The sequence below is a fragment of the Aedes aegypti genome, chromosome 2 (genome assembly GCF_002204515.2).
Source record: "Aedes aegypti strain LVP_AGWG chromosome 2, AaegL5.0 Primary Assembly, whole genome shotgun sequence".
Taxonomy (NCBI): Eukaryota; Metazoa; Arthropoda; class Insecta; order Diptera; family Culicidae; genus Aedes; species Aedes aegypti.
Window position 1 is genome coordinate 301,815,607 of NC_035108.1, and position 14,704 is coordinate 301,830,310.

The 14,704-nt window shown below is 39.8% G+C and overlaps 1 protein-coding gene across 2 annotated transcripts in view; it reads right to left on the reverse strand.

The window, feature by feature from the left end:
* Positions 1-750: 750 nt before the first annotated feature.
* LOC5567454 (transmembrane protein 214) overlaps positions 751-14,704 on the reverse strand; it is a 92,932-nt gene continuing 78,978 nt past the window's right edge. The window contains exons 5-9 of one of the 2 annotated variants that reach the window (XR_002500628.1): positions 14,068-14,385; positions 13,870-13,992; positions 13,647-13,777; positions 1,553-1,765; positions 751-1,469 (exon numbers count right to left, since the gene is read on the reverse strand). Coding sequence is in view for 1 of the 2 variants with exons in the window: in XM_021845535.1 (XP_021701227.1) it covers positions 1,651-1,765; positions 13,647-13,777; positions 13,870-13,992; positions 14,068-14,385 (687 nt within the window). In the remaining variant the exon portion in view is untranslated. Of the gene's footprint in view, positions 1,766-13,646; positions 13,778-13,869; positions 13,993-14,067; positions 14,386-14,704 lie in introns of both variants that reach the window. The other variant, XM_021845535.1, reaches the window with a different exon arrangement.

Sequence of the window (14,704 nt, forward strand, 5' to 3'; positions counted from 1 at the left end):
CGCGATCGTTTGTAGGATCGAACCAGCAACGAAATCGCCACCTAAGAAAATACAAGCAATGGATGGGAACGAAAAAATCGCGCCATCGGCAAGGCAGCAGGCGAAAGCAGCGAAGCCGATTGAAAAACAGAGCAGTGACGACCAAAAGAAATCAAAACCGAGCGTGAATAATGATTCTGACTCCGGCCCAGACCCAGCTGACGACGACATCGAAGGTTGGATTGTGAAATGTAAAAAACGATCAATAAGACAAGACAAACGGATTGCAGAGCTATTATCTAATCACAAGTAATGAGATAAAATTGTATACAGAAAATAGTTGATAAGTTTTTTTCACGCGACATGAATGCACCAACTCGGTGTAAAATGTCGTTATTAAGAAAAAAAAAACTAGATGTGATCTCATCCAACGATTCGGTCTTGTTGGCGTAGATTTTGAGACGTGCCGCCAAGAAGCGCTAGACAAAATCATCATGTTTACTCTGCATGTCAGAATGCGCTGGTGCTAATAGAGCTACATAATCAGCCAATTGAGAAGCTAGAAAGTAAGATGTCTCATGGCAATGGGAGACCACAGCAATATCTCCAAATAAGAACTTTTCGATTACGATGAGGTACAGTAACGTTGACAGTAAAACATACTTGTTGTATTGCGGATGGGGTCTGGCAAGACAAGATTGTGCTTCATCCTATCTGGAGCGATCATGGATTTCTTTCTGTACAACAAAATGTCATTAACTAAAATTGTAGTTCAATTTAGAATCTTTTCTATATTTTCCTCTCATCATCATTAAACAGTTACCGGAGACTTAGTATTAAACAAAAAATTAAATTAGTAAAATATTATTTAAAAAAAAAAGAGTCTATCAAATGTACTTAAACAATGTTCACCGTTAATGAAAATGCTCACTTTGTTGCTTCCGCAAATGTTGTTCAGTTTTATTGTTTGTTCTCAGCCATCATTTTCTTTTACTCGCCGGATTAACTCAAAACAAATTTCTCCTTCGTACCTTGCTCTGTAAAGTTTTCTGCTAAACTATAAACCACCATCTAGGAAACCCGGCTTTGTCTTCCGTACTTCTAAATAAATTCACACAATATTGCCGCCGTTCTTGATCGGCAAAGACGACACAGGTGCGTATCTCTTTCATACAGTTCACGATCATGAGAAAAGAGTACGAGAAAATGGTTATCGTCTCGCGTAAAACAAAAAAAAATGTAACTATTATTCCTAATCAATTTTTGTTCTTCATCATCCACACATGTTACAATTAGGTATTCATCTTGTTTTCCGATAAACTAAAAACGATAGCGTTTGCTGTTCGCTACCAAGATCTTTGTCGTGCGCACACATTCGTAGCTGATTCATAAGTTATCGAGTGGGATTTCAGTGTGATGGATGCGCAACTCGGCGCTCTTGATGTTCTCACTGTTGGTTAAGCGCACAATTCTAGTTTACTGTAGCGGTTCTAAGGTTGCAAAAGATGGCGGAAAGCTGCTGATCAATAGAGGATTCTCCGATGTTGGATTTCTTTTGAAAATTTCTTTTTACCTTGTTTTGTGTTACGTTCCCTGGTTTCTATCCAACATCATCGTGACTCACGCTGAACGCTAGAAGGGACGGCGCTGCTATTGTTGTTGCTGTTGGGCTTACTTCGCCTTGGCGTAGAAATCCACCTGCTCGTGGAACCAACTATAGTACTGAGCAGCAGCCTGTTGGGTACTGTTGAAGGCTTTTCCCAAGCTTTCCGGTGATAGTTGACCACTGTAAGTAGATGGAATCAAGATGATTAATATCAGGTGGTTTGAATTCAAAACGAATAGTTATTTTATTTTGTGTTAAGTAATGAAGTCTTGTTGATTACGGTTAAGTCGTTTCGAATTTTGTTCTGTGCTGTATTTAATTAGTTTGCTGTTCGTTGACTATAAAAAATTGTGTGCCGACTGTAACTAAAGCAAGTTTGATCACTCGTTTTTTCGCTCCTTGTGAAGTTGGCGTGAGTGCTGAGAAAGTCCTGCAAATCAAATTTAACTTCGAGGTGATATACGACAAGAAAAGCCATTCTCGATCAGCAATGGAGGAAAACAGAGATTGCAAAAAATGCTCTCGATGTGTGGATGCGCATGTGGATTTGTTTACAGTATGCGAAGGGGATTGTGCTGGTCTCTTCCATATCAAATGCGTTGGATTAAAAGAAGAAGATGTAGATGTTCTCACATGCTCTCAGAATATCTTGTGGATGTGTGATGCGTGCATGGATAAGTTCCGAAAGATGAGAGATAGTATACGGCCTTATTCTGATAACGATGTGAAGAACACGAAAACGATTGAGAATGAAGTTCAGGAGCTCAAAAACACAGTGACTGACATTCTAGCTACTCTTTCGAAACTTGTATCCACGACCTCGACCACGGATGATGCTGAACTTCTGCACAGCACTCCAAATTCGTTACCTACACTCTGCAATGGAACAAATGGATGTGTTGCCGCCGAACTAACCGATGAAGAGAATCTACAACATGTACGAGCTACAACGAACGAAGATAATTTCTCTTTATTTCTATCGAACATCGATCCATGTGCCACCGAATGGGACGTTCGTAGTATGGTTTCCCGCTGTCTTGGTGTATATGAACCCGAACGATTGGATGTTACTAAATTAACGAAAAATTGGAACAATACTAGGGCGCTCGACTTTGTTTCTTTTAAAGTTGTTTTGAGTAGGAAATGGAAAAGTAATGCGCTTAATTCATCGACGTGGCCTGTGAACATTAAATTCAGAGAATTTATTCATATGCACAATGAAACTTGGCGTCCGTAATTGTAGACATTACATCTTTCTAGTTTATAGTCTCGCATTTGTTTGATGTTAAAAGTTTTGAAATTAGATGATGTTTAAAGATTAGAATGTGTGTGATATTTAATGTGTTGAGTTGTGCAGTGAATATGTTTTATTTGAATATGTTATGTTTTGCTAGTACGATTTTTGTTTGTTTGTTGGTCAAGATAGTTTTAAGATATTCAATAAGACAAATTGTCAGTTGAATTATAGAAATAAATAAATAAATAAATAATCTTTAGTTTAGCTATGCGGTAATGTGAAATCAAAGCAAAATCTGAGCATTATAGTCCAAAAGTCTGTTCATAAAATCACCGAAGTGTATTCAAGTGATAATAAAACGATGTCTCGCTGAAAAAATGATTTGTTCTCCTATAAAGCTTGTCAACAAGTTTAACATGAATAAAAAAGCCTCTTCCCAGGAATCCGTCAAATATTTTGCCAAGAAACTGATTAAGAACTAAAAGATCTGCCCAAAAATACGTAAAGTGCCTCGCTATTTGTCCATCAAACATCTCGTCTTAAATTTATGAAGGATCTCACAAGACTCTCGCTGGGGATGGGAATTCGTTGTACAAAAATCCATACAAAGTTTCGTCAGACACCTGATAGGGATATTGTCGTAGCTCAGGGACCAGTCAAGCTACAAACATCCAAATAAAACTTTACTAAAAAACAGTGTTCGTATCTCTAGAATTTCGCTAAACAAGATAGATAGAATCTTATGAAGGAAATGAAGCAGATATGTCGGTCTAAAATGAAGAAGTTTATCAAAAGCTCAATGCATCCCGCAAAAGCTTCATGCCTAGATGTGCATCTTGAGGCAACATCTTGATGAGAGCAGCTTGACGGACATATGTAAGGATAACAAAAGGTGGCCGCAACACTTCAATGAACACCTGAATGGTGCTAATAGCGCAGGTAGTGAAAGTCGAGACAATTGCTGAAATGTCTACGCCAGCACTGTGGACGATGGAGACCAACCAGCCTCAACATTAAGGAACGTTGAGAATGCCATTCGAAAGCTCAAGAATAATGAGGCAACTGGTATGGCATCTAAGCTGAACTCAGAGAACCTGGTCATTTGTCTGCAACGGCTGGAAGGGACAATCTGGGAAGTAGGAAGAAGTAGGACCGGAAGAAATGCTATAGGAAGAGTAACGATCTCGTAGAGCTATGGAAAACCATAAACGAGACAAGATTTCTCAGGAAGCTTACAAGATTAATGAAAACAACGATGGATGGTGTGTAAAATTGAGGACTTCAGGCGAATAGTCCAATTTGTTGGAATTCCGCCGGGGTCTACGACAAGGATAGACGAATATTCTGGGTGTTTTCCGAGACAGAGTGTACCGTCAAACGGGGCTACTTTTGATTCCGGGGGCTACTTTGGACACTCGTGTTTTTGATTTATTTGCAGCATAAATATTAATCTGAGCTATTTTGTGTCTTCAGCACTTTTATTAACCAAATAATGCTCTACAACCAGATATGAACATTTTTTGGGAGAACATCAAGAATAACAGGATAAACAAGAAAATATATTTAAAAAATCCGAACACAAATTCACAAGGCACAAAACATTTGCTATATAAACATTGTTAGAATTTTTCACATATCGTGGAAAATTATTGGGAGCGTCACAAAACTATCGAATCGTCATGTTCCATAAAAGTTTGTGATAATTTTATGTTAAAAATTGTTGTTTTACAAAAATAGTTGATTAAAGGTCTTAATTTTACGACTTTTATTTTATGATAGAGTGTTGGTTTCTATATTTTACAACAACAAAAAAATAAACCAAGGATTCAGGAAAGTTAATAGTCATCAAATATATATATTTTATTACGTATTGATAGTAAACTCAAACCATATTCCTTGAAAAAAGAATTCTCGGTCACATTTTACATGAATCCGTAGTACAAAACAATTTCACTCTTCATCTGCTAAACATAAACTACCTTTAAGCCATCCCAAAACTATTGAGAACCAAAATAATTTCAATAGTAAAATTTGAATTGGCTACGATCTTGCGAAACATTATTCTTGTACTTCATGCATTGTACTTTAAATAAAAATTACTTTTAGCTACAGGAATTTATGAGATCCTTCTACATATCATAAATATAACATTAAAAATTTTAACGGATGTTAATCATTATTATTCAGATCTTATTAATCGTCGCAGTACTTGGTAATTGCATCATTCGATTGTGTCAACTTGAACAATCAAGCATTCGTAGCTGACATTTATTATTGTAAAGAAAGTAAACTTGAAATTTCATGCTAGAAATTAAACATTATAAAAACCATATTTTGCTGAAAAGTGTTTTATAGGTATGTGTATTTTCTCGTGCTTCTCAATTTTCTTAATTATGTTTATTAACGAAAAACATTCAACAACGTCAGAATAGACGTTAATCTGTAGAATCGGTTCGAAATTTATGCAAAAATAATCATTTCATTATCAAATCGTATTGCTTTCTAAAAGTGTCCAAAGTAGCCTCATTTTTGTCTTGAAGGACACATATTTTTCGCTATTCAAGCATTTTTTTTATTTCTTGATGGATTTGTTTCATATATTGCACATTTGTTACGTACATATACAACTAAGATATATGCAAGAAAACATCGAAATCCATCAATAATTCTTAGAGCTACAAATCCTCAAAGTTGAAGAATGTCAAAAGAAGCCCCGTTTGACGGTATGTTGTTTTCCTCTAAGGTTCACAAACACATCTACACTAGGGCATCCATACCATTGAGCGTGATAACCACTATAGTGCCTCCAGGTTTAAGATTTGTTTAGATGGGTTTTATCATGCCCTGTTATTCCCCAGATATATTCAGTAGGCATTGAGTAAATTAGCTGTGAAGTTTCTGAACTCGTTTTCCATTCATATATTTAAGAATTTCTAGAAAATTGGAACATTTTCAAATTTTACTGAAACATTCACAATTTGCTTATCACTACGATATCTTTCCGAGAAAAATAAAAAGATGATCAAAAGACGGTTAATTTTGGGTTACACGGTGTGAAAATCTGTGGTGGGACTGATATGCGGTTACTTTTCATTATGGGACAATTTGACTTGCTGTTTTTTCGTAATTTTTCCGAACAAATCATATTATCTTATTAGTGCAGCTAAAAAAGCATTGTAAAATATGTTGAAAACTAAACTCATCTCAATTTTGACGAAAATGCAGATGGGACTGACTTGCGATTCACGGCAGTACAGTAGCAGTACACTGTAAACAGACCCATGATGTGTTGCGCATCATGATTAGACTGGCCCACCTTAGTATGGGAGAAAAATAAAGTTGTATAATTCCACGGGGCACCCGCCAGGATTATTCTTTAGGGTTAGAGGAAGACTTCCTGAAAGTTTCAGCTCATTTGGTCGTTCCATGAGCTGGCGCAACTGAATTGAAGTTAATATGAGATTCTCAGCTCCAACATATAGGAAACAGCACATCATCTCCTGTTTGAGTCAGGATAATTGTTGATCGCGTTCAATTGAACCCAGAATGTCAAAAACACTACTTGATACTATAGCAAACAATATTGTAGAAGGTTGTATGATGATTAAACGTTGGTGTTTTAACTATCTGAAGTAGATTTGCAATATTGCTTAGTATTCCTTCAACTTAGCTGGGTGGTAGCCACTAAGCGCATCATAGCCACCTATGACGCTGGGCGAGCTGCGGCACAAGATGCATGCACATGTGTGATTGTACGGGAGTGCTGATCTAAGCCTTACTTTCAACAACTGAAAGCTTAATGAAAATGAGCTTAAATCCAGATACAACCTTCGGCAACTATGTTCATTAGCGTATCAACTAGTGAATTTGTCATTCTGGGCTCAATTGAACGCGATTAACTAGTGTACGAGACGAAATAGTGACATAGGGTCAATTTTCAATATATTTGAGACGAATATTCCATACAAACTTTGAATTGAATGCGCCAGCTGGGGGAGCAACCAAATGAGTTGAAATTTTGAAAGAGCTTTTTTCTTACCCTAAGGCACATATCTAGGGGGTGCCCCGTCGAATTTTACAACTTTTTTTGTTTAAGGGCCAGTCTAATCATGATTATTACAGAGGGTAATAAGTGAGAGATACTCTCAATTTTCTCAGAATTAAACTTCTGGCTCAAGATTAATGAAACAACTTGTATGACATCTGAGCAATGAAATCGCCGACAATCTAGCAAGACAGGGTGCAGCTTCGAGCTTTTTCGGCCCTGAACCGTTCTGTGGTGTTCCTGAGTGGACTGTCAGGATGAAACTGAAATTTGGCAAGGTAGTCCTAATAGGGTAATACACTTTATAAAACGAGTTGTGCCCAGTTGGGACAGTGTGACACATCAACCAATGTCTATCACTTCTCAATTGTGAAAGGATATTTGATGAGCACCAAATAAAATATAGGGTGCCGGTGCCATTAGTGGACTACCTAAGCTATAAAAAATCATAACAAAATAACGAAAAGCCTTAACAGAGATCTTTTGGCGTCAACAGAAAGATTTCAACCTCTACTATATGGGAAAAATATAAAAAGAGTGATAAAACTAATATTTTAACATAAAATCGCTTGAGCCACTATTGGTACACGTGTTCCAGTAGTTGCGCTAGTGCTCCAGTAGTAGACGTTCAGGAATGATACAAGGAATTTTAAACAAAATGGTAAATTTTTACATAGGTTTAACATTTTTCCCTCGGAACAGCAATTAATGTCTATCGAATGAAGCATAAAGATCATCTCTAGGGCTTTTCTTCATTTTTATACATCAGGTATCAGGTATCAGAAGGCCGGCTCCAAAGGCACGTTCCCCACCAGTTGGGAGATTTGTGCCATCGCCATATTTGAGCCTATTTCATCATCTACCCGATGGGAGAGGAAAGGGAAGGGAAAGATGGGAGGAAATAGGAGTGGGTCCCTTGAAGAGGGAAGATCGCATAAGCGAAATGAGAGCATGTAGCTCCATACCACAATGGGTTCGAACAGCGCCCTAAAAAGGGCACTGCAAAACGCGTGAGCGTAAAGAGAGCCTATAGCTCATTACCACAGCGGGTTAAGAATAACAGGATGTCCTGAAGATTCAGGCTTCTGTATTCAGTTTCACTTAATAAGTGTTTACCAAGTAATTGGAATCGCATTTGCGCAAAAACTGGACAGTTACATATCAGGTGATACGAAGTTCCATAATCGGAGTCACAACTATCACACACAAATGAGTCAGCACGCTGAATATTTGCCATGTGATAGTTGAGTCGGCAGTGGCCTGTCAACGCTCTGACCAAGAGACTGCAATTCTGCTTTGACAGATTTGTTAAATACTTCGCCACCTTTGGAGATGGCTCAGTAATATACAATTTTGTTTGACGACACGACTCCAAACTATTCCAATATTGCTTGTGCTGAGTTGCCGCCCAAGAGTTTATCTGAAGCTTCACCCAGCACTTCGAAATTGGAATAGCCGGCTCAGGGCCAATGAAGTCATGCGATGCTCCATCGCGAGCTAGCTCATCAGCCAATTCATTTCCAGCGATGGAAGAATGGCCAGGTACCCATACAAGGTTTACAGAGTTGACTGAATTCAGTTCCTCAATTTGAGTTCGACATGCGATAACAAGCTTCGACCTTGAGTTGGCCGAAGCGAGAGCTTTTATAGCAGCCTGACTATCTGAACAGAAGTATATGACTTTACCCATTACGCGCTGTTGAAGTGCTGATTGCACTCCACACATAAGAGCAAATATTTCCGCCTGAAAAACGGTGCAGTTTCTACCAAGTGAGTAAAACTGATTCAGCCTTAGCTCACGAGAATATACTCCTGCACCAGCTCTACCTTCAAGAAGGGAGCCATCAGTGTAACATACTATATTGTTTGATATACTTCTTTCCAAATAGCCAGACGTCCACTCTTCCCGTGAAGGGAATTGTGTGGTAAATGTCCTGTAAGGAAAGTTACAAGCAATTGTGAGATCACTTGGAGCAAGGACAATTTTGTCCCAATTCACCAAAAGTGGAAACAACGAAGTGTGTGTAGATCTACGATTCACTGGATTTTTCTCCAGTAGATCCAGTACCCATAAACGGTAAGAGCAAGAAAGTGCTTCTTGTTTAAGATATATGTGTAGTGGCGCAACGTCGAAAAGGGCCTCGAGCGCTGCTGTGGGAGTTGTAGAGAACGCACCAGACATCGCCATCAAGCACATCCTTTGGAGATGGCCCAATTTTGATTGGATTGTTCTCACTTCGCCCTTTTGCCACCACACAAGACATCCATATGCCAATATTGGTCGAACAACTGTTGTGTAAATCCATTTGATATATTTGGGTTTGAGGCCCCAAGTTTTACCAAAGGTTCGCCGGCATTGACCGAAGGCCATGCAAGCTTTTTTGACTCTGAAATCAATGTGAGGTGTCCATGAAAGTTTGGAATCTAGAATGACTCCGACATACTTTACTTGATCAGTCACATTAATCTCAGTGCCAAAAAGACGTAAAGGTCGAATTCCATCGCGGTTTCGTCTTTCCGTAAAAAGAACAATAGATGTTTTATTCGGGTTAACCGAAAGGCCATATTGGCGACACCAACTCTCGACTACCTGAAGAGCACTTTGCATCAGGTCGAATAGGGTGCTTATGCACATACCAACTATCAGAGCTAGATAGTCGTCGGCAAATCCATAAGTTGGAAAACCGCAATTATTGAGTTGCCTCAATAGCGTATCTGCTACGAGATTCCACAAAAGTGGTGACAAGACTCCCCCTTGGGGGCATCCGCAAACACTCAATTTTCGAATCGCTGATTGACGCAATGTCGAGAAGAGATGTCGGTTTTTGAGCATTTGATGAATCCAATTGGTAATCATTGTAGGTAGCCCATGGTTTCGTGCGGCTTCCAATATGGCATCGAAAGACACGTTATCAAAGGCACCCTCAATATCCAAGAAAACACCCAAGCACGATTGCTTCTGAGCGAATGCTTTCTCGATATCGTATACAACTTTGTGTAAAAGAGTCACAGTGGACTTTCCAGATTGGTAAGCATGTTGATTCACATGAAGAGGCATGTTTGCCAAATAAACATCACGGATGTGATGATCGATAATCCGTTCCAGACATTTCAGAAGAAAAGAGGTCAGACTGATTGGTCTAAAACTCTTCGCTTCCTCATACGACGCACGTCCTCCTTTTGGGATAAACTTTACAGTAATATCACGCCAGGATTTGGGAATGTACCCGGTAGCAAAACTGCTTACAAGTAGCTTTTTCAAAACATGTTTGATAAACTCAAATCCCTTTTGGAGCAGAACAGGATAAATCCCATCCGCTCCTGGAGATTTGAAAGGAGCAAAACTATTAAGTGCCCATTGAATCGATTCAGTAGTTACGATACTGCGAGCCGAGGCCAGAGACTCGTAACTACATGAAAAGACATTTGATTCATCCGTAGATGCTATGTCCACACATCCGGGGAAGTGTGTATTGAATAAACATTCTAAAACTTCTTCATCGGAAGAAGTAAAGTCACCATTAGGTAAGCGAATTTCGTTCACTTGGAAATCCTTAGATTTTGCAAGAATTTTGTTCAACCGACTGACTTCACTCAAACTGGAAACATTTGTACAAAGGTTTTTCCAGCCGGATCGTTCAGCAGAACGAAGAGCCTTCTTGTAAGCCTTGCGAGCTGACTTGAACGACTCTGATCCAGCTGAACGGCGTCTGTTCCAACTCCTTCTACATTGTTTCCTGAGTCTAGTCAGATCGGAATTCCACCATGGGGTCCCTCTTGTAGTCTTTACAGACCGCAGAGGACATGCTTCTTCAAAAGCTTCCATAATGTAGGATGTTGTAGTATCAACGGCATCATCCAGATCACTTGGATTTTCAATGGACGGAGAATATCCATGAAATTTGGTCGCAACCAATTCAATGTAGAGTTCCCAGTTTGTTGACCGGGGATTCCTAAAACGCAAAGTCTGCGCAGTTACATTTGAATGTTCAAAGAAGATGTAGCGATGATCAGATAATGATTCCTCATCTGATACATGCCAATTCGTCAACTCGTGACTGATTCTATTCGAGCAGAGCGTTATGTCTAACACTTCTTCTCTATTAGAAACCATGAAGGTTGGGCGATTGCCTATGTTAAGTAATCCAAGGTCTGTACTACTTAAGTATTCCATCAGACTGGAGCCTCTCAAATTGATATCCGAGCTGCCCCAGATGATGTGATGAGCATTGGCATCACTGCCCACAATCAGCGGAAGGCCTTTTGTTACGCAGTGTACGACAACTCGTTTGAAGTCATCCGTTGGGGATGGTTCATCATGTGGTAAATATACCGAACAATAGACGTATTTCCTGTTGAGGTCACCAACAGAAACATCGATTGTGACAGCACATACATCTCTGGTAGTTAACTCAGAAATGAGTGTAGCAACGATTGCTTTATTAACGAGCACGCATGCGCGGGGCATGGAGCGCGAGTTTGCCATTTCAAGCTTGCTAAAAGTAGCAAAAACTGGGTCCACAAGGTTACCTAGATAGAAGTTCCCTCTACGAAAGTAGGGTTCTTGAACTAGCGCCACTTGGGCTGCACCATTTTGCATGAGTCTGCAAAGATTGATCGTTGCTGTTCTTTTATGCTGAAGATTGATCTGAGCTAACCTAACCGTAGCCACTACCCAAACTAGGCAGGATTAAGCTTTTTGCAATCTCAGCACGAAAAAGACCAGCAACGAAAAAACCAGATCGGTATCTATTTAAAGTCGCCAAAGGCGAAAGAGCACAGAATACACTGTGTAAAACGCATAATGCGAATCCATATAGGTGATAATTTAAATTAAATGTCAACATATTCATAATCCCACCCTTATTAAGCCTCAAGATAGAGACTGAAGAAGGGCAGCCGATTATCTCGGAGAAACACAAGGTCACCTGCACCATTGCTCCGGGTAGCACAGGAAGGACTCAATACTGTGGAGGGCGCCCTGGTACCCCACAGGCTCCGTTTGCGGTTAGGTTTTATTTAGACCCCCCTAACCATTCATTCTTAGGCACGGTACGCATCACACCATAAATTAGGGGTCACCTGTGAGGTGGACTTTTACCACCGGAACAGGCAATCCGTAGTGTTAATTCTTAGCCAGTTGAAACAACCGCTACCGACACTACGCGGCTATCTAGGCTGCTCGGGAAAAGGAGGTTAATATTGATGATTAACTCCTGACGTGCCCAAGCAGCCACTCAATCCATTCCATTTTAAAATCTGCTTCCATCCGTTGATCCACTACTGGAACACGACGGCTACTACTGGTGCAAGAGAGCAAATTTTTTGCATAAACTTAATTATTTATATGACTTTTTGATAAAATTAAAAGCTGAAATTTGGCAAATCAACTAAACTAGAGACGATCTATCCACCAAAAATACCACATGTCGTTTTTATCGAAAAATGTTCGTTTTATTCCATAGTCCAATCTACTGGTACATTACAACCATTGGTACCGGCACCCTATAACCACAATATTCCTAAATAACACTGCGGAACACGTTTTTGTCTCAAGCACCAAAATACCGCTATTTACTCAATTAAGGGTTGCTGAATCCATTTCCGTTTTCAGAAATATCTTAACACGTCTAGTTTTTGAGATATTGACTGTTGAAAATGCAAAATTTAACTATTTTAGCCAACTTGCATGCAAGTTTACCAGCTTGTATGGCAATTTATTTCCTCAATTTGCCACAGAATTCGAACTTCATGTGTAAAACAATACTTATCAACAAAGCTCATAATATTTTCGATGGTAAAAAGTTAGTTTTTGGTGATTCAGAAAAGTATCGTATTGTGCCATATAAGTGAAACGAAGAATTTTGTATGGAGACTGCAAGCATGTTGAAAAAATCGATTTAATTTAAATTTTATCAAGCAATTTCAATTCAAATTATTTCTAAATCGAAAGTTTAAGTCCTATTTTGCATACTTAATGGATTATATCATAAGAAAGTTTGATAAATCATACTTTAAATCTCATGTAAACATCAATGAAACCACTATTTTATACAACTTTGGCGAGCTGTAGCTAAAAATTGTGACGTGCTGGAATATTTCTGAGAACGGCATTAGATTGAGCGACCCAAAATCTACTAAAGACACATAATTTGATTCTTGAGACACGCAAAAATGTCATTTTTGTTTCGCTGTGTAATGGAAGCAGTGGTTGAAAGGCTCTACAGATGAGGAAAAAAAAATGACATCTGAGCTGAACCCATAAAGTTGGGCTCGGAGAACTTGGTCATTAGTCTAAACCGGCTGATAGGCATAATCTGGGAGGCAGAACAGCTATCTTCCAAATACGCCTCATCTACAAGAATGGCGAAAAGTTAGAGTGTTCGAATTTCCGAGCGAACGCCATTCTAATTATGAATCAGTATACCTACTAAAGTATTGATCACGATCTCATAAAGCTATGGAAAACCATATCCAAGAACAGCTTTTTCGGTTTGAATGTCAAGTAAATGAACGAATGAAGCTGAAGAGAACTGATCTAGGTGATTATTGTACAATACAATGGGGGAGAATCCAACGTAATCATCATGCCGAAACCCAACGCAAATAGAGCACATCGAAAAGCTATTTGTCTGCTGTACATAGACAAATAAATATGCTAATGGTAATACCCAAGAACATTCCGAATTTAACGCATCGCTATCAACATTAATTGAAAAAGCTACAAGATCACAACACTAGACGCAATGAAACAGCAAGCAGCCAATCGTCACACTTACACAAACACCTTAGTTTTGAAGAACTCGCAGCTCTGGTTGTAGGTGTTGACCGTAAACGTGCTGACGGTGGTCCACGTCGAGCAGGCAAAGTCACCGATCTTCTTCGGCAGTCCAGGAGCGTACTTTTCAACCTGTAGAGATAGTAAAAAACCGACATCAATCCAAGTCAGGAGGGCACGCGCGATAATGATGTTGCTGCGCTGACTAGGCTGATTTTACTTACAAACTCAACCACCACCGGCGTTTTCTGTTCGACCAGCAGTTTCACGTTGCCGAAGCCCTTCTTGGCCCCATTCCATAGAATTTTGCTGAAGTCTATCGAAAATTCTACGTAGGGTCCAACGGTCTGAAAAGGAAAATTAAAACAAAGTTTATAAATACAAAATTGGTTCGCTATCGAATGTATGACTATGGAGGTTACCGTCTTCGTCTTCTCGTAGTACACCGGCACATGTTCCTCGGCCCACTTGAAGCCCCGCGCACTGTACTTGAGCGAGCAGGTCCACGCGTCCTGCACGGTCGGAAGCAGGCCAGCCTGCTTCAGCAGCTGTCCGGTGTGGGAGTTTTCGAATTTGCCACCCGCCCGGTAGGTGTCGAAACCGATGAGGCCACCGGTCAGACCGAACAGCAGGAATGTGGCCAACAGGAAACTACAGCATACTGTGGTCGCGCCCGTTCGGGACGATTTGGCGGACTTGGCGGCTTTGCTCTTCTTGGAGGCAACTTTGTCTTGCACTTGCTGCAAATGGAAAGGAGAGAGAAGAGGAAAAAAGGCACAATGAGTTTCAGAGTGGTGGGTGACGCATTCATGATGTGTTTTTGGCACTTCAGAGCTTCGAAAAGAAACCCAATTAGGCGGAATGACTGTATATATTTAATGTACCAGCCAGTGACACATGGGCCATGTCGCGTGCTGCTAATGTTTCCACTTGTTTTCCCAACACGGTGTTGGTGTTGGTAATTGTATGAACGGCACGTTCAGATTAACGGTGTTGTGTAGGCTCGTCCGATTCGAAAATGACATAATTCCAATTTTTTCGTTGATCGTCGCAGTTATT